This window comes from Colletotrichum fructicola (genome assembly GCF_000319635.2).
Source record: "Colletotrichum fructicola Nara gc5 chromosome Unknown KSG_Nara_v1_contig01, whole genome shotgun sequence".
Classification (NCBI taxonomy): domain Eukaryota; kingdom Fungi; phylum Ascomycota; class Sordariomycetes; order Glomerellales; family Glomerellaceae; genus Colletotrichum; species Colletotrichum fructicola.
In genome coordinates, this window is record NW_027094051.1 from 5,834,300 (window position 1) to 5,852,866 (window position 18,567).

General features: G+C 55.7%; 6 protein-coding genes across 6 annotated transcripts; 3 read left to right on the forward strand and 3 right to left on the reverse strand.

The window, feature by feature from the left end:
- Positions 1 to 3,523: 3,523 nt before the first annotated feature.
- Positions 3,524 to 6,811, reverse strand: CGGC5_v001642 (Adenylate-forming reductase; the record flags this gene model as incomplete). The annotated part of the gene is made up of 3 exons (XM_032026098.1): positions 3,524 to 5,438; positions 5,521 to 6,007; positions 6,085 to 6,811. 3 exons carry the CDS (start codon positions 6,809 to 6,811, stop codon positions 3,524 to 3,526), a joined length of 3,129 nt encoding a protein of 1,042 aa, XP_031877407.1.
- A 2,001-nt stretch (positions 6,812 to 8,812) lies between these two features.
- Positions 8,813 to 10,619, forward strand: CGGC5_v001643 (Enoyl-CoA hydratase; the record flags this gene model as incomplete). The annotated part of the gene is made up of 6 exons (XM_032026099.1): positions 8,813 to 9,011; positions 9,552 to 9,682; positions 9,841 to 9,870; positions 9,960 to 10,076; positions 10,195 to 10,372; positions 10,486 to 10,619. The coding sequence occupies 6 exons, from the start codon at positions 8,813 to 8,815 to the stop codon at positions 10,617 to 10,619; spliced, it is 789 nt and encodes a 262-aa protein (XP_031877424.1).
- Positions 10,620 to 11,523: 904 nt separating this feature from the next.
- CGGC5_v001644 (Uncharacterized protein) lies at positions 11,524 to 13,928 on the reverse strand (the record flags this gene model as incomplete). The annotated part of the gene is made up of 2 exons (XM_032026100.2): positions 11,524 to 13,319; positions 13,439 to 13,928. 2 exons carry the CDS (start codon positions 13,926 to 13,928, stop codon positions 11,524 to 11,526), a joined length of 2,286 nt encoding a protein of 761 aa, XP_031877423.2.
- A 963-nt stretch (positions 13,929 to 14,891) lies between these two features.
- Positions 14,892 to 15,344, forward strand: CGGC5_v001645 (putative oxidoreductase; the record flags this gene model as incomplete). Its single annotated transcript, XM_032026101.1, has 3 exons — positions 14,892 to 14,970; positions 15,032 to 15,104; positions 15,155 to 15,344. 3 exons carry the CDS (start codon positions 14,892 to 14,894, stop codon positions 15,342 to 15,344), a joined length of 342 nt encoding a protein of 113 aa, XP_031877422.1.
- A 39-nt stretch (positions 15,345 to 15,383) lies between these two features.
- Positions 15,384 to 15,794, forward strand: CGGC5_v001646 (Retinol dehydrogenase 12; the record flags this gene model as incomplete). Its single annotated transcript, XM_032026102.1, has 1 exon — positions 15,384 to 15,794. The coding sequence occupies one exon, from the start codon at positions 15,384 to 15,386 to the stop codon at positions 15,792 to 15,794; it is 411 nt and encodes a 136-aa protein (XP_031877411.1).
- Positions 15,795 to 15,952: 158 nt separating this feature from the next.
- Positions 15,953 to 17,086, reverse strand: gsfR2-3 (Transcription factor gsfR2; the record flags this gene model as incomplete). The annotated part of the gene is made up of 1 exon (XM_032026103.1): positions 15,953 to 17,086. One exon carries the CDS (start codon positions 17,084 to 17,086, stop codon positions 15,953 to 15,955), a length of 1,134 nt encoding a protein of 377 aa, XP_031877425.1.
- Positions 17,087 to 18,567: the final 1,481 nt, after the last annotated feature.

An 18,567-nucleotide genomic window follows, 5' to 3' on the forward strand; every position in this document is an offset into this window, starting at 1 on the left:
AAGAAATGCGATGTTCAAGCGTCGAGCGCAACAAGTCAAAGAATCAATCGGTGCGGGAAAGTCGAACGGATGCGATTAGGGAGGATGAAGGAAAGAAAAGGTGGCATGTGAAAGGATGAGATTAGGGAGATTAGATCAGTACAAGAGGACTAGCCAGATGGGTTTGGCGTGTAATGACACGACGAAGAGAAAATTTTTGTTTAGGAGATTTTTCGCGAAAAAAAGACGGATACGAGAAAAACAAAAAAAAGGGTGAAGCAAGACAAGCTGTTACAGCTGTACGCGTACGGCGTGGTTATTTTGACAGGCAACGAGACTGACTCTCGAAACTTTCCGGGCTGTGCATTCCGCTCCGCGTACCCGCGCCCGCGCGCATCATTGTTATTGTTTTTTTTCCGCCTCAGCCTGGGATCAAACGTGTTCGATGATCTGTCATTGTTCCCATTTGACATATGTCATGGAGTGGAGGATGTGGATTGGATGTGGCGCTTGGTGGTGGTGTGCTGCGGGCTGTAGGTGCATGGGCCGCTGGAGGGGGGGAGAGGAAACAGGAAAAGCTCTCAAAACTGCATCAGAAAAACCAAAGACCACCATCCACAAACTTGTTTCACAAGTTGGGATGCAATCGCCCGTCAGGATTCCGTGGGAGACGCGGGAGAAGGACGTACGTCAGCAACAAGGCGTGCATCCCTCCCTGCGCTATCTCCGCTCGGGCCTAATGCGAATAATACGACTGTCATTCGTGAATTGATGTATGGAGCTTATGCCTACATGGGATCAGCAGTTCGCGTTTGCTTTTCCGAACGATCGGCAGGATGAGCTTCCGGAAGAATTTGCGTAGTTCAGCCGACGCAGCTATCGCCTCGTAGGGTTTTATCACACTGCGTTGGGATTTGGGACGGACGCAAGAGTCTGTGGTCTGACTTGGATACATGATCTTGACATTGCCTGGCCCCCGTCGCGGGGAGATCCGTTTGGGTAAAACATTCGTAGCCAACGGCCACGCCGCCAATGGAAACCCGTGTGGCTGTGAATGGTAAGGTCGCCATGCATGTTGGGTTGATCGTTGATCTGGCGATCATACGGCTTGAATTATGGGACAGTCACTAGTTCGAATGATAACGTGCAGCTGGTAACGCTGAATCGGTGCTCTGCCTTTAGGAGATTCTAAACATCAATATTGCAATCGGTTATTGAACTCCTGACAGAGTTCAAGGTGACATTTCCAACCTTAGTGCCTAGGTAGGTTGCTGTTGGCTCGCACGGGGGCATCATTTTCGGCCAGGCAGACGCAATCAACCCCACACCGATGCCTCAAAGCTGTCACAACGGTTTCCGCCCATGAGGTGAACAGGTTCTTTTTTCGTATTTACATAGTTCCGGTTCGTATCGTGTGGAGGGTGCAGCCTGTCATGAACCGCTTGGGAGAGTTCAATCAAGGGCGATAGAGTTCTACAAGACAAAAGGCCTGGGACCAATGCCCTTCCTGAGACTGTCTTCTCCAGAAACAGAAGTAAAAGGAAGTTACCGCCGTCAGAAATGACCATGGGATACATGAGAACAGTCTTCGACCGGCGTGGCGGTGGGAGAAACATGACCTACCGGTTCCGAAATCCGACAGACCCAATCCCCACACGATAGCCTCAGGACTGCCAGTGTAACGCGAAACGACGACGATCCTAGACGAGGTTGCATTTTGGCCATCCAATCGAAAACGTGTGTATCCGTCTACCCAATCCAACGAATAGATTCATGAGCAATCCGAGGAAACACCGTATTCAGGCCTTATCGTGCTCTGCAGTGCCGTTTTGCTTTGAGTAATGTCGTGCGCTTTCTTTTCCCAGTCACAACTGCCCGTACAAGGCGGTGTAAACCCCGGTGTCGATCGGACCGAGCTGATCGTATGACTGCCATAGATAACGGTGTTGAGTGTTGCCGAGGTGACACACAACGAATTGCCTTTCGGGTTCCCAATGATGTCAAAACTGCAAGACATGAAGGCTTTCTGCCATAAATGATGCTAGGAACGAACACAATCTTTCAGAGACGTCTTGTTTCTAGTCACTGTGTCAAGTTGCGACGGTGATCTCCTTTCGGAAACCTCAGCATCCGAGAGCGCCTCTTGGTATGGCCGTAGGATACCGGACGCATCTGCAGACTATTGCCATCATCAAAGGCAAGTTAGGCTGAACGTGGTTGTCTCTGGGCTTTCTCAGGAGAGAAGAGGCTTCTCGGCTTTGAATACCAACTGTCCCAAGGCAGCATCGATAGGCAAGTATGTAGCCAGAACATTTCCTTTCGTCCTGGGAGCTCCCTATCTGACATCCCGCAGCAAACTGTATGAAAGCGCCGCCGACGATCCGAGGCTTGCCCTACACGACACATGCCCAAGCAAGCGATCCGAGCCTGGCTCTGACGTCGAGAACTAGAATGACAACAAGCACAACGCCGACTCCAAAACGAAGCTTCCACCACCTACAATCACCGGCAAGTATACTGTCACGGCAGGAGGAACCTCTAATATTGATGTGCAACTCTAAAGGACAAAGGAATCGCCAAGCCCTGCCCCGGGCGGTTCAAGAATCCAAAGTCAAAAATTATAGCGGCGATACAACAATATCCTGAAAGAGTCGCCGCTTGAAAAGGAACAACACAAGAAACGCTTGAACGGCCAAGGCCGAGGACTGTTCTCGTCGATTCCTCACAACACATTGCGTTAGGGGGTATTGTTGAGGAAGTTTCGAGCCCACCCAGTAGGGGGTTTCAGCGTCGGAGTGTTATCGTAACATATCTCGATTGGCGTCGGTGTAGATGAGCTTCCAAGCCGGCTACGGCTCGATTCGTCGCGTCTGCATGTTTGGTGGGTTGCTGTCTCTTTGACGGCTTGTCAGGTAATGTGGCGAACTGCTTTCTTTGAACTTTTTCGTCTTCTTATCTGCCTATTATGGCAAGAATCCTGAACATGGTTGTTGTCTAGAGTGGAGAGCTGTCATCTGGTGACGCTGCAACAACCGATATGGGTTCTGTCCGTCTCTCTCTACTTGTTATGTTCGCACTCCGCCCAGGCCTTCATTGACCGGAGCTCATGATACTGGGACTTTTCCAGTATCCCACTTCTTCCTGTGTATGCCTGCGTCTATCTCGAATGTCTCTGCATCCAATCATACGCCTAGTCGTCTATGATGACTGCATTCAGTGGGCCGCGGTACGTGAGTTCAATTAAACGGATGACACAACAGACTTCAAGGCAGACAAAAGTTATGATGAATCTTATAGATTTAGTCCGAACTACATATCCCGATGTAGCCCGCACAGCACTAGTACTTTTATACACAATAGTGACAGTCGTAGATGGTATAACCCTTCCAATCCCGAGGACGGAGAAAAAAGTAAAAAATAGACACAAGAAAATATGGACAAAGACCAGCAGCAATTTTCGCTCAAGAAAGCCAACCCCCAACCGCAATGCTTCAACACACATAAATACCATAACCCCCAAAGAAACTTTCCAACCCAAGGACGCTTAAGAATCCCAAATGGGCCCAAACGCAGGAATACCTCTGCTCTCCATCTGGTACACAAACTTATTCGTCGTGGGCCCGTTCGATATGATGGCGACGCACTCGGCGCCGCTCTCCTTGTACACATTGTACGCGAGCTGCACGAGGTTCGGGCGGCCGAGCTGGTCCGTGTCCCAGATGAGCGCGTCCGGGTCCGCCTTGAGGATGGTGTCCATGATACCCTGGCCGTACGTCTTGAGCGGGTTCTTGGTGGACCACACCACACGCGCGGGGACGCGGCGCTCCATGAGGACGGGCAGGCAGGGCCCGATGCCGGAGCCGGTGGCGACGAGGACCATCTTCTTGAAGAGGGGCGCGACGGCGAGGACGCCCGAGGCCGGGGTGCCGCGGGTCCAGATGGAGGTGGGCGGGTTCTCGATGATGCGCTTGGTCCAGTCGCCGGCCTTGGAGACGACGATGGAGAAGCCGGGGCCGTCGGGCTCGGGGATGGCTGCGAAGGCGTGCCACTCGACCATGGGGCGGTCGGTGATGCGCACGCCGCGCGAGGTGCAGGGGCCCGGGGTGGTGAAGTCGAAGTGCAGGCGGACGGCGTGCTTGGAGAGGGGCTCCGGGACGACCTTGACGCGGCGGAGGCGCATCCAGGGGAGGGCGATGCTGAGGGTGGTGAGGGCGACGAGGTAGAGGGCGGGCGTCTTTGCGAGGGTGGCGCCGAGGGGGGCGGTGGGCGAGGCGGAGGAGGCGGCGGTGGCGACGACGTGGGCCCAGACGAGGGCGAGGGCGGACCAGCCTGCGAAGCGGTGCGTCCACTCGAACTGGTCGTGCATCTTGCCGCGGATGGAGGGGTACGCCATGACGAGGATGGCGAGGAGGAGGAGGAGGATGAGGTAGGTGAGGACGAGGGTGATGAGGGAGACGGAGTGGAGCGAGTTCGAGGCGAGGAAGTTGCCGGTGGCGGCGCCGGTGAAGATGACCCACCAGACGGTGGCGGAGACGGCGCAGCCGGAGTGGACGCCGCCGTTGTGGTAGACGCGGGCGAAGTGGCGGCGGATGGCGAGCGGCACAGAGGTCGGGACGCGGGAGCAAAGCCAGAAGATGAAGTTGACGACGTAGTCCTGGCGGAGGAGGACGGCGCCGAGGAGGTTGGCGGCGACGGCGGTGGCGAGGTGGTTCAGGGGCAGGGAGAAGTTGTTCTCGCGGGCATCCCACAGGAGGAAGACAAAGGTGGCCAGGTTGGCGAGGAAGATGACGCCGAACAGCTTGCGGTAGGCGTTCAGGCCGCGATGGCGGATCCAGCGCCAGCCATGGAAGCCGTTCTTGGAGGGGAGCTCGTAGTCTTCCTGCTTCTCTGCCTCTTCTTCCACGAAGGCGGCAGTCTTCTCGAGGTCTGGGTCGCTGCCATGGGAAGGGATGACGGTGAAGTTGCGAGAGTCGACGAGCGTGCAGCCAGATTCGCTCTTCGTGGGGGATGCCACCTCTGTCCTGATGGAGGAGGCGGAGGAGCCGGTCTGGGGCGTGGACATGGAGGTGGAGATGGGCGGGAGGGGAGGAGAAGGAGTGGCGCCGCCAGCGATATCCCGGAGCACGCGCTTATCAACCTTGCCGTTGGGTGTGAGCTCAATGACCGGGAGATACTTCCAGACCGTGGGAACAGCGTAGAAGGGCTGGCCCTCGCCGACGATGGTCTTGAGCTCGGCCTCGTCGATGGGAGCGGCAGCGGAGTAGAAGCCCCAGAGGCGGTCCTCGATCTTGAGCGCGCAGCCCTTGGTGACGGCAGAGTGCTTCTCAATAGCGCGAGAGACACCGTCGAGCTCAACGCGGAAACCAGAGATCTTGACCTGGTCGTCCTTGCGGCCGAGGGGCTCGAGACTGCCGTCCTCCAGCCAGCGGGCAAGGTCGCCGGTGTTGAACATCATACGACTGTGAGTTTTATATGTCAGTGGCGCTTTCTCTCGGCCGGGTTGTAGGGACGGTGGAGGGGCAGGGAGGGAACTGGACTAACCCGTCTTGAGTGAACTTGTCCAGCTTATATCTCTGAGAGGTTAGCTCGGGCAGGTTGAGGTAGCCTCTGGACACGCCTGGACCGCCGGCCCACATGACACCCGGCTGGCCGATGGGGACGGGGTTCTCGTTCTCGTCGAGGACATAGACGTTGGTGTTGGGGTTGGGTTTGCCGATAGACAGCGTCTTGCCGGGCTTGTGGAGGTGCGCCGTGTTGAGGATGCTGATCTCGGTCGGGCCGCAGACGTTCCAGAACTTGATGTAGGGCGCCCATTGTTCGGCGAGCGCCAACGGGCAGGGCTCGCCGCCAACAGCGATGGTTCTGATGTTGGGGAAGTCCTCGCGGTTGGGCATGTGCTTGAGGACGACTGACGGCGTCGCGATGACGGTGTCGACGCGCTGCAAGCAGTCCGTCCAGAGGTCGTTGCCGCTGCCCCTGATGTGCAGGGTTCCGCCGTTCATCATTGTTCCCAGAATCTCCCATGCGCCTATCCGTATGTGTGCCGCGTCAGCCAAACAATGAAAGCTGAAAGTGGGAATTTAGAGTTTGAGACATTCAACTTACACATATCGAAACCGACGTTCAACTGTTGCGCCACATTCTTTCCCACACGGATGCCCAGCTTCGACGGCTCCGCTAGAAGGGTGTTGGTCACGCCCTCGTGTCTCACATCCACGCCCTTGGGGCGGCCGGTGGTGCCCGAGGTGTAGATCACGTAGGCGCCGTCCTCGGGCTTGACGATCACGCCGGGGTGGCCCGCGTTGCCGTGCTTCCACAGCCAGCTGTTCGCGTCGAGGTCGACGACTCTCACCACATCTCGCCTGTCGTCGGGTATGCTGCGCAGGACCTTCTCCCTGAACTTGGGCAGGCACAGCACGACGGGGGCGCCGGAGTCGGCAATGTCGTAGCCGAGGGTGTCTTCCGGGATGATGCCGCCGTCGAGGGGGACGTACTGGCCGCCGGCCTTGAGGACGGCGAGGATGAAGACGACCATCTCGATGCAGCGCGAGTAGACGAGCACGACGCGGTCTCCCTTCCTGAGGCCGTGGGTGCCCCGCAGCTCGTTGGCGAGGATGTTGGCGCGGCGGTTGAGCTCGCGGTATGTGATCGTCGTGCCATCGTAGTGGCGGACGGCGGTGACGTCGGGATGCGCCGCGGCGATGGACTCGAAGGCGTGGTGGACGACGTGGTAGGGGATCACATCACTCGGGCCCCTGCTGAACTGGTTGAAAAGCACTCGATCCGCCAGGGAGAGGCTTTCCAGCGAGTGGAAGGAACGCGAGGAGACCATGATTAGTAGAGCTAGAAGTTGATGCTCTTGAGTGATTGTGCCCACCAGTGACGCGAGGGATAACCATAGCTCGAACGAGGAGAGGTGGGAACCGCGAGGCAGATATATCCCTATCTGCTTGCTGCGTCTAGACCATCAACACGCCCACGCCCCCGTTGTCTCCATGTCAACTTCCTTGCCATGTCTCGCCTTGCTCGTCTGTGTGTACCGGTAGGCGCGTGGCCATCTCGCGAGATGCCAAGACGAAAGGCCGTGCAGAAGCCCTGTCATCCGAACCACAGCTCCATCCCGTTTGGCAAATTCGCCAAAAACCTGCGTCGAGCTCCGTGAACGAACAAGGTTGCAGCTTCTAGAACACCCTGGCCAGACGCCGAGGGATGGATATCAGGGCTGGGCCTCGTTGCTTCTTTCAGCTCCTGCCTACTACGCAGTGTGCAGAACAAATGTTTTAGATGCGGTGGAGAACCGGGCTGCCTGTTCTGATGAGCTAGGTAGCAAGCAGGACGGAGGAGCTTTCTCACAACACCATGGGGGGGGCCTTGTAATCGGACGTCTTCTAGGAACCGTCAAACCGCAAACGAAAGCAGCAACGGACGAGCGGATACTTGGCCGCACTCCGCAAAAGCCAGGGATCATGACGGGATGATGTGCTGGATGATGGGCGCAAGCAGCAGGTGTCCTGGAAGCATTTTGCATCCATCACCAAGAAAAAGCCCCGAGCGCCAAGGGGCACACCGGGGCACGGTCGAGAATACGCCTCCCTTACGAGCGCGTGTACTATGTACGCATACAGGCCTAGTAGTGCTGGAGATTTGCCGTTAGTCTGCAGGTATCCATAACCATAACACGGTATCCATAGAGAGCAAGTAGTAGGCCAAACCGACTAGGTTGAATTTAGGGCCCCAAAACGGGCAGAAATTTGGTTGTAACGCGCCTGCGGCCCTGTCTCCATCCCGCGGTAACAGTTGTTGTGCGGAACAACTGTGCGGAACGGCGGGGCTGGCCCGGACGAGACCTCCAAATGCGGGAAAAACGGAGGTCGATCCGGACCAGATCCGCCCAATGCGGCAGCTGTTTCCTCAGGACTTGCTGTTGCTGGCGGACCTGGACCTTGTAGGACGTGAAGTTGGACTGTAGCAAGGGACTTTGTGGACAGGACGTCAGGATTTAGGGGCTCCCTTGAACATCCCCCGGTGCAGGGGAGTAGGGGTAAGGCCACGGGGGGAGAAGGGTTCGTCAGGGGGGGGCTTACAAAGTTGTTGTCAATCAGTCCCATTACTTGACGGATTGCTCCCTTCAGTACGTACCATCGATCGTGGAGGATTTGCCAGGCGCTTGCGGATTCACAGCCGATGCGTGAACTTTGTTGACCCCTTGTCATCTCTGCGCTGTGCTCCGTCTCGAACAACTTTCTCTCAACCCACGTCCCGTCCCTGATGCGTTGATGAAATGATGTTGGTGGTGTCGCCTCCTCCCCGGTTGGGCGACGGTCGCCGGCCGCCCGGGGTGAACCCTGTTCTTCGCGGCTCCTAACGCCTGTCTTGACCGTTCAAAGTGTTCGGCCGCCCTCCCTCCCCCTCACCAACTGCACTCAACTCGCCCTCTGATTATCCGCACTGCTACTCCTGTGCATTTTTGGAGGCTCCAGTCGGATGCGACCCTGAGAAGGGCCCTGCGACGCACTGTTTTCCCCTCACCCTCGTCGGTCGGCCGAATTCGGTCATAACAGGGCGGCCCTCCTGGACTGCGCGCTCGGTGTTAGTGAAGAAGCAAAACCTCGTGAGGGGAAAGAAGCAACGACGGAAAAAATAAAAAAGTATCAAGAAGAAAACGTCCAACTTCTTTGTCTCTCTTGCCATGTGCTCACCACGCTTTTGACTCTCATTCCAAGTCAATCCCAACCGGTCCCCCGTCCGTTGTCTCCATTTCTCCAATTTCGCCCCTCACGTTTTTGCTTGTTTTTTTCTCCCGCTTTATCGCCATCCCGAGGTTTCTTCCAATATGGACAGCCTGCAAACGCTCGAGTTGACCGTGGAAGCCGACAAGGGCGTCGCCCTCGTTCGATTCAACCGCCCGGCCAAGAGAAACGCCTTCTCTCAGGTCATGATCGGCGAGATAATCGCGACACTGGTGCATCTCGATGCCTTGGAAGCCGTCCGCGCCGTGGTCATCACCGGCGGCCCTGATGGACCTTTTTGCGGTACGTTTCGTCTTCCGTCCAGTTTTCCAGCTTCCAGCTTCAGCACTCGAGACATGTCCATGTTTCTTTCTCCAAAAGTTCTTGCATCCCAAAAGCTCTAGTGTTCGCCGTTTGGGATCTTGAAGTCTTGGTGCGACAGACAAACACCCCCTCATGCGTTCGAAATCTCGACCCCCTCCCCTCCCCTTCGTTTTTCCCCCTCGGCATCTGCTGTTTCTTGCAGTTGCTTGTCAATCAACACGCGCAGGTTGGCCTGGACCCCCTTACCACGTGCATCCAGGCGCATCACCAACAGGCGCGGCGCCGCACACGGCAGTCAAACCTGAAAGGCACCGCAACTGCCATCCCATCTCCATCTGGTTCCCCACGGACGTGATACACATAGGCGGTGGTGGGCCCCGCCCTCCGTCCGTCGTTGGAACGTCGACGTTTCTGAATCTCTGAAACGTCATGAAAATCCTCGACGGGGGCCCCAGCAGGCGGACCTTTCATCTAATCTAATGGACACCATAACGTTAGCTAATCCGTTTTATGGTGCAGCCGGAATGGATCTGAACGAGCTGGTGCAGATCTCCACGGCAGAGGCCCACAACAGGGCCTTCCTCAAGGACCTAACAGACGCCTTTGCCAGGTTCTCCAAACCCATCATCGCGGCTGTTGTCGGATTTGCCGTAAGTTGTTTTCCGCCGCCGTCGTCGTCGTCGTGCGTTTGGCGTCTTGGCTGGGCGGTAGGCCGTTTTGGCGCCCTAAGGCGACTCCCCCCGGTCCAATTGCTTTCTTTTCCTCCCTCCAGAACTTGGAAAAACCTGGCTAATGCGCGAGCCTCAAGTTGGGCGGTGGCTGCGAGATTGCCCTGGCGGTAAGTGACATGAGCCCCCCCACGGTCTTGCTGCTAGGCGAGAAAAGTCGCTTTGGGCGTGTACGTGCTGTGCTCATCACATTCGATAGTGCGACATGATCTATGCCGCTGAGGACGCCTCCTTTGGCCTCCCTGAGATCAAGATCGGAACCATCCCGGGTGCTGGCGGAACTCAACGGCTAGCTCGCGCCCTTGGAAAGCACAAGGTAAGTCAAGCCGAGAACGAAGATCAACTTAAAGTTTGACCCGTTCATCTTTATCGACTCACTCTCCAATGAGCTAGCGCACTGCGCCCTAGAGATAGATTGAACTAACGGTTGTTAGGCTATGGAGTTCGTCCTGACGGGCGATTCAGCAAGCGGAGCCGAGTTTGAGCGACTGGGCGTCGTCAACAAGGTGTTCCCGCGCGCAGAGGTCGTCCCAGCGGCCCTCAAGCTCGCTGAGCGCATTGCCGTCATGTCGGGCCCCGTCGTCAAGACGGCTAAGCAGGCTGTCCTCACCGGTGGGTTCCCTCACTCTCTCTCCCTTTTCTCCGTTTGGGGGATGGCTTCCGGATTCCACTTAGGGATCGAGGGGGCGGGTCCCTGTAATTATGACTCGCTGACCCCGTCACAGTTGAAAATAGCCACTTGGACGCCGGGATGACCATGGAGAAATCTCTTTACTACTCGACTTTTAGCCTTGGCGATTTCAATGAAGGGATGTCGGCCTTCCTCCAAAAAAGACGTCCCGAATTCAAGCACCAGTAAGTTTCGGGATGGCCCCGCAGCAATCGGTCGCTGTGCGACGCCAATAACGGGGTGGCGCACTGCAAGGGGCGTTGTAACGGTATTTCGACGTCGGGAGCATAGTGCTTGATGACTCGAGCCAACACCGGCATGTGCTCATGGCATCACGGAGTCCTTCTTGCTGGGCCCGCGCATTCCACGGTTTCCGGCGCTTGATACGCGCCTGTGGCTGTAGACGTCGGGAGCATAGTGCTTGATGACTCGAGCCAACACCGGCATGTGCTCATGGCATCACGGAGTCCTTCTTGCTGGGCCCGCGCATTCCACGGTTTCCGGCGCTTGATACGCGCCTGTGGCTGTAGACGTCGGTTGATTAAACTTATGTAACCCGAGTAAATAGGGAAGCTGTTGTACTGAGCCCCTCTAGACGTAAACTTGTTCAAGGCAAAGATCCGTTTAAGCTCTAGTGAATTGACCTTGGCACAGATCGTGTCACTATGCTCCTGCTCGATTGAGGTGTCAAGCGAACACAACGGCAGCAGCGACCTGTGCATTGCAGGCTGACAAGTTGTCTCGATGGTAGGCTGGGACAACAATTGCACCGGCGGCTGGTTGCTTTCGGGAAGCTGCACAGCTAGCACACAGACTGCTTGCTGGCAGCGTAGCATGCAGCGCATCTGCCGGAAGCATCCGCCACTTCGCGCCATAAGCACATGCTTTTTGATGATTTAACGACTTGCCATTTCTGTAGAAGGTCCTGTTTCCCCTGTTATCGCCTCTAGGAATACATCACAAAACATGCTGCTTTTGACTCCATACCGTTGTCCTCCGTGCCGTGTCTTGTCCCTGATGTTTTTCGTACAAACTGCAGTCTTCCGTCGGTTGACTGCGACTGCGCCATTTACCCGCCAGCAGCACTGCAACGTCAGACCGTTGTAGTGCCAATGTCAAAGATTGCATTGCGCCACCCGTCTCTCTGATATTCGTGCACTCGATCGCCTGCCAGGGCCGCCTCCTCGTTCCACATTTTGACGAGACTGCCGGGGGCATAGACCCCCTTGAAGACACCCCGGCCGGGTTGCGCAACGCCCACTCGGGTGTAGAGATCTGGATCCTCCGGAGGCACCAATCTCGCTGCCACGGCCTTGAGGAATGTCCACAGGTCCTGCGGGTCGGCGATGCGGGTGGCCCTGAGCCGCTCACGAGCAAAAAGAAGTTCTCTGTTAGCGAAATGAAGCAACTCGCCGATGCTGGCAGCAATCTGGGCTTCCAATGCGGCCTTGACAATTGGTCGTATAATCGGCTTTAGCACCCAAGCGAGGCAGGCGAATTTGCTCTTGCGGAGCGTGTAGTCGAGATGGTGGATGCGAACGCGGACATTGTGCAGAGTCAATATGTCCTCAAGTCGCTCCTTTCCGACCTCCACATCAATGGCAACATCGATACCCCGCTCATCAAGGTGGAATCCAGCGATGCCAGCATCGGCTAACCTCAATATTCCCGAATGAAGGCGGAGCCAAAAGCCCAGATCCTCTGCGGCAATTGACAGGCCCGATATGGTAATTCGCATGAGCGTTTTCACTGTGGAAGTCGTCCGGAAGCGGGCCTTGCGAATTTCGACATCATTTTGGGTCGATATATTGATCTTGTAAGGGAGGAAAGAGCTGTTGTTGACGGTGCGCCCTGGTTCCAAAATTAGGTTCTCCAAAAGGAGGTCAATTGCCGGTGCTGAAACCTCCAAGCGAGGAATTGGCACGTATTGGATAGCCTGCACCAGCAAGGGGATGAAGACGTTGACAGAGTCCGCCACCAACTCCCCGTTCGTGTATTGGTGGGCAGGCGACAGAATTTTGAGGATTCTTTGGGTGGTGTTGAGCACCTTTTTGATGTCAGCATCTTCAAGCACTGAGTGCAAGGCCAGTTGAACTTTGTCGAGCAATGCGTCGAGATCATCCCTGACGGATGACTCAGATGTAAGCTCCTTTGACTTGGCCCTCAACTCCTTGAAGCGGTCTTCGGCATGTTCGAAAAAGTCGGGATCCGTCAACATGTCCTGGAGCAAGTTGCCGATTTGCCTGACGAGCTCGTCAAACTCAGGGTCACTTCGGCCGTGCTCCATAACAACCTTGAACATGCGTTCGACTTCGTTCCAATGGTTGCGGTCACCGAGAGAGGTCAAAAAGAGCCAGAAGTTCTTCAGGGCCCGGTCCGCCTCGGGGTTGGTGTTGATGTCATCCTGCGCAACTTCGATGGTGTCGGAGATGGCGTGCCAGTAAACCAGCAGATATCGTCGGATCAGAAGCGACAGCGTGGACACAGAATCAGAGTAGTCTTTACGGTCGCGCAAGTTGAGAATTGTCTTCTTCAATCGGTGCACGATGGTCTCTTGTTCGTCGCCGGTGACATGATCCACCAGGCTCTGGCTGGCTTCATCTGCGACTTTGGCGACACCATCAGCAACGACTTGGGAAACCTCGACGACCTCATCCTGGAAGTCGTCCTTGGAAGGGGGAGGCTTCGAGTCCCCGTTCGGGTGGCGGAGAGCTTCCTCTTCCTCTTTGGACGGCTCGATTTTCTTGGCGGCCTGCTTGGACACGTCGGATAGGGTGAAAGCTGTGTCGCGGAACACCTCTCGACCAATGGTGCCGAGGTCCGATAGCAAAAGGCGAAAGTCAGAATTGGTTAAGACGAGAGAGCCGACGGTTTGTAAGCTTTTGTATGCTTGGCAATTGTCAGTTTAAAGTCCAGTCAGGCTTTCATTTATTTGACTTTGATGGAACGTGGGGTCCTCCCAGTACACGGCATCCACGGTGTTAAGGTGTCAGTAGGGATCGACCCACCAGCAACTGTATCGGCTCTGGCCCTGGCTTTTGACGCTCGAGCACCAATGTCGTAGGCGTCGATGGACAAGCGAGCTTTCGTCAAATACCAGATAAAATCTTGAATCTGGTCCTGGTCGTTCTTGTGCAGCAGGAGCTCAATCAGCTGCTTGATCAGGAGCTTAACGTTGAGGATGAGCTTGCGCCCAGAGTCGCTGAGGTCTGGCGTGTCGGGGTTAAGGATGTCGCAAGACAGCAGCGTGCGCAGGTTGACGATGAGCTGCTCGTTGGACGGCATGTATCCCTTGCCGAGAGCTCTCAGCATCTGATACGTGTGCAGCTTCTCGTGCAGCCGCTGCTGGAGCGCCGTATCGTCATTGTAGCGCGGCAGCAGAGGCTCTCGCTCGCGATCCTCGCGCGACTTGCCGAACCCGAAGCAGGACAGCATCGTGCGCCACTTGATATTGAAGCCGTAGGACGATGTGTTGGATATGCGCGTCAACTCATTCATGCCCGGGTCGAATGTGGTGTATCCTGTCGCTAAGAGCTTGGAGGTTGTCGACGTGAAGTCGCGACGAACAGGCGTGTTGCGTGGTGGAATTCGAAGGGTGACCAGCCCATGACGTAGGTGAGTTCGTCCACAGCGTTGGGCGGAGCTTCCCATCCGGCAGGAGGCACGTGCCACCCCAGACGCAGCAGGAGCTTGGGCCCAAAACCGCAATTGCAGAACCCAAAGCTCAGGCAGCCAACCAGCGCCTGCGAATGAGAGACAGGCGATCGTCCCAAATCACAGTCCCGACGGCTGCACCTGTGGTTTCACTGCTTCTGATGTGCGAGCTGTCAGGTCATGTGCTACAAGTACCGGGATGGATGGCTTTCCGATGACTGGCGCCTCAGAAATGGGGCCGTGAGCTCCGGTTCCCTAGCCCCACTCTCGTCCGCGGTACGTCCACAAATCCTCCGCTCCATGTCCGCAAATCCTAAGTATGCTTTTCGGAGGACGAAGATTGCTGCAATCGTACTTATTATAGCATTGTATTTTGATGCGTGTGAAGAAGTTGTTTGATTTTTAGGTAAATACAGCTATAGTGTAGATATATGCCAGTCTCCAGCTTGCTATTTAGCGCTGAATGAAAACATACCAAAAAAGGCGACAGAAAATCTCTACTTGTCTAATTTGACACCGTAAGTATGACGACCCAATGGAATTCAGAGGATGATATCCCTTCACTGCATGGGAAAATTACTGTCATCACCGGCGCAAAGTAAGTCAACCCACCCACATTCAACAAGCCTCAGCTTACATGATTCTTCCTACAGCAGTGACATTGGACGCGAGACAGCCAGATGTCTTGCGCTGAATGGCGCCAAAGTGTATCTGGCGGTGCGATCCGAGGCCAAAGGTGTGCAGACACGAAGGCTCATTCTAGACAAAACCCCCGAGATCGAGCCGCAAAATCTCCAATGGGTCAAGATGGATCTCGCGGATATGGGTAGCATCACGGCCGCAGTGGATTGGTTGAAGACACAGGAGGAAAGGCTTGACCTCCTAAGTATGCCACTTGCCCATACCCAACCCGGAAGAAGACGTCAGCCATGCTGACGCTTTAGAAGTCCACAACGCAGCAGCAGCGACCTGGTCAACCGAATCAGTTGGCGCGGGATGGGAGCCTCACATGGCTGTGAAGTAAGTTCAGCGGGTGGAAAACGAAATTCTCTCCTGACTAGCAACGCCAGTTTCATCGGCCCCTTTGCGCTTACGAACCGCCTTCTCCCATTACTCCAAAGTGCCGCCGCGGAGAAAGACGCCGATGTCCGCATCGTCACTCTAACCTCCACCGCACAAGTCGCGATGCTACCCAGTGGCTTCAAGTTCCCCTTCACCTCGCCCGACTGCCTCCGAAGCCCGGTCCTGTCGCACCCCTGACAGTGGCGGTATTTCGGCAAGTTCGCTTTTGGCTTCGACATGATCCGCTACGCGGTCTCTAAAGCGGCCAACTTCATGTTCGCGCAAGAGTTGCAGAGCAGGCTGGACAAGCAGGGTTTACCCATCATATCTGTTGCGGTGCACCCGGGAGAGGTCGCCACAGAGGGCGTGTTCTCGATTAACAACGCCATGGTCAGGACCATTGCGCGCTTGACGTTTCTCTCGCCGGAGCAAGGTGCTGCAACCTCCCTGTTTGCGGCAGCTTCGACAGATGTGAAGGAGAATCCGGCTGCATACAAAGGGCGATTTCTGTTGCCGGTGGGGAAGATCGGTGTTCCTGCTTCGGTGGCGTCAGATGAAGAGCAAGTGAGGGGCCTTTGGAACACCGCCACGGACGAAATCAACAAAAGGATGGCTGATGAGGGTTTACCATGTCTGCAACGTTGGTGAAGTCAGTACCGAAGTACCGTGTACGAAACCGCATGCATGGCAAAATCTTCATTTCAATCTGTGGAAGAATAGTCCCCTTATTCGCCAAATAGAGATAGGCCAACGTTATGTGCCTTATCTTACAATTGAGGTGCATCGTGACAGAGAGTCATACATCCTCAATACATGACAGATACACTATCGCCAGTACTCACAACCCAACGTTCGACCTTCTCAAGCCCCCACATCACCGTGAAAAGTAGCCTCGCAAACTCATCAACCTCCGCAGCAGGTATCCCGCGCTCAACCAAGCTCTGCCCGTGCAGACTATGCAAAAACAACGGATCCGCCTTGCGAGCGCTAGACTCCCACCGCGCGGACGAAGGCGCGTCCCACAGCTCCGCACGCGCGGTGATGCATATATCCCCGCCGCACGTCTCGGACCACGTTGCCTTGAGCGCGCCGTACACGCCAGTAGCGATGCTCGTCAGCAGGTACGTCCGGCGGATCGACTCTGACAGGACAAACGCCCGATACAGATTCTGCACCATGTCCGTCGTGTCGGCGCCAGCGTCTTCAGGCAACGACAGGGTATTCGAGCAAACGGACGAGGAGGTCGCGTCGAGCGCGGCAGACTCCCAGAGCTGCTGGGCCCACAGGCGGAGCGTGTCGATCAGGCTCTCCGCCTTGGCGCGGCGGGATATGGAGGGAGAGAAAAGGGACAGCAAGAGGTGGATCAGGAGGGCCTGCGTGCGAGCGAGGTGTTCTCTCGTGGTGAGCAGGGAAAACGCCGGCTCCGCCGCCGAGTGGCTGGCGATCAGGTCCAGGATGTAGGTCGCGGAGGTGGCGTCGACCACGTGTTCGTTGTCCGGCGTGACGTTCTGCGCGATGGCGATGGCGGCGTACGCGTCTTGGAGGCAGCGCGGCATGCTCGATTCGGTGTAGAGGTTGCGGTGGATGAAGGGGTTGTGGCCTTTGCGGAGGAAGCGGACGAGCCAGTCCTGCAGGCCGCGGACGAAGTTGGTGAACACGGCGGCCGGAGGGATGGATCCCGGTGGGTGGTAGTGGTAGGCGATGGCCCAGGACGGGGAGTTCAGGAACCAGCTTAGACGCTCCACGGTGGGGCTAAGCTGGTTGGGGCTCGATTCGCTGTTCGACTGATTCGGGTTTGTAATTGAGGATGATGAGGATGCCTCGAGGTTGTGGTCGATCTCGAGGGATAGAGTACTCGGCACTTCAGCTGCCTGATCGGAAGCGAAGAAGGTGTCCGCTAGGGCGTCGATACCCTCCACCTGCAGAGCAATAACGTTCATGTCATCCTGTATTGCGGGCCAGGCTGATTCCAAGTCCCAATTGGAAACGGACTGCGACCCCGAATCGAAGGAGTCTGGCGGCGGACGGAGCCGTGACCGGCGGACCGGTGGGTATGCGCAGTCAACGTCCCGATCTAGACATCGGGAACAGGCGGGGAGTGCCCGATCGCAACGCCTCTTGGCCTCAACACATGGAAAGCAAGATGTCTGTTTTGATCTTCGGCCCATTGCGGTGTACCTTGTGATGTTGAGAAAGAAAATTGGCACGTAGTCCGCGTCGCACTAAACACGGAGTTCACGATGCGATGCAGGGGCCGCGAAATAGAGTTTCGCTGCGGAGATATTGCGGAGCGGGGGCACCGTTAGATCGACGGCGAATATTTTATGGTTCCGTCTCTAAACACCATTGACTCAATCCTCGAATATCTTCAGTTTTGTGGCTGATCTCCTAATCGTCGGGAATTATTGCTTTTGTGTGTTTCTGGTAGCCGGTGCATTAATAACCGGATCCATAAAACATGTTTTAGTTGACCGTTCAAGGAAACAAGAATCGCTACATCCGCATCCTCGACAGGACTCTTGTCTACTTCTGCTAGGCACATGTAAGCTGCTAAAGAATAACATTGGGCACGTAGCTTCTTGGCTGAGAAAACGCCCCCATCCTCAGGCCCAGGGTCTCAAGTTAAGCCAAGGCCATGAATTAGGTTTCGGGCAGATCCAGCAACGTGGATGCAGGGGCTGAGGAACGCTAGCTGTGGGATGGAACCTGATCGTCGTTGCAATATCTTTGAGTTTGCGCTGAGGATCCATCATCCCAGGCTTCAAACATCAAGATCTGATGCCACATTCCATCTCTCGGCAGGGCGGGCCGGCGGTGGAGGTGCTTAGCTGGGCTATTCAGGACTGGTATCGGCATCCCACTCCCATCTCAGAACGAACCGGTGGGATACGAACTCTAAGAGCTTGGTGGTTACGTCTTAGGAGACATTGAGAGAGTTTCAATTAATTCCTCAAGAATGGAGTAACTAATTATGCTGCCATAAAGCGCAGCACTGGTCGTGACTAACATGATGCGGGCCTGCTGCGTGGGGGATCGGGTTCTAGCCTTCTAGGCTTCATTTGACTACTGTGTTGGTAGGATTTCTAACTCTTTGACATCTATGCCTTAACATTGAATTGGAGACCTCTTTGGCCAGAAGCCCTGGAAGAATTCGTTGAGGAATGCCAAGAATTGGAAGGATTCACATCGCTGAGCGGTGATTCGCCACCCACAACAGGCAGCCACTTCCAAACCTGAGGCAACTGATTGATTGGATTCTGGTCACCCAATCTTGCTCCACGTCATAATCTTCTGTGTTTTCTCCGACTTCCATTTACTCGTTCCAAAAAAGTTCTCTTTCGTTACGTGACTAATCGTTATCTGGTTCCAATTGCACGATATTCCAACGCCAGCACTGTAAGCATCTTGAACATTAATCTTC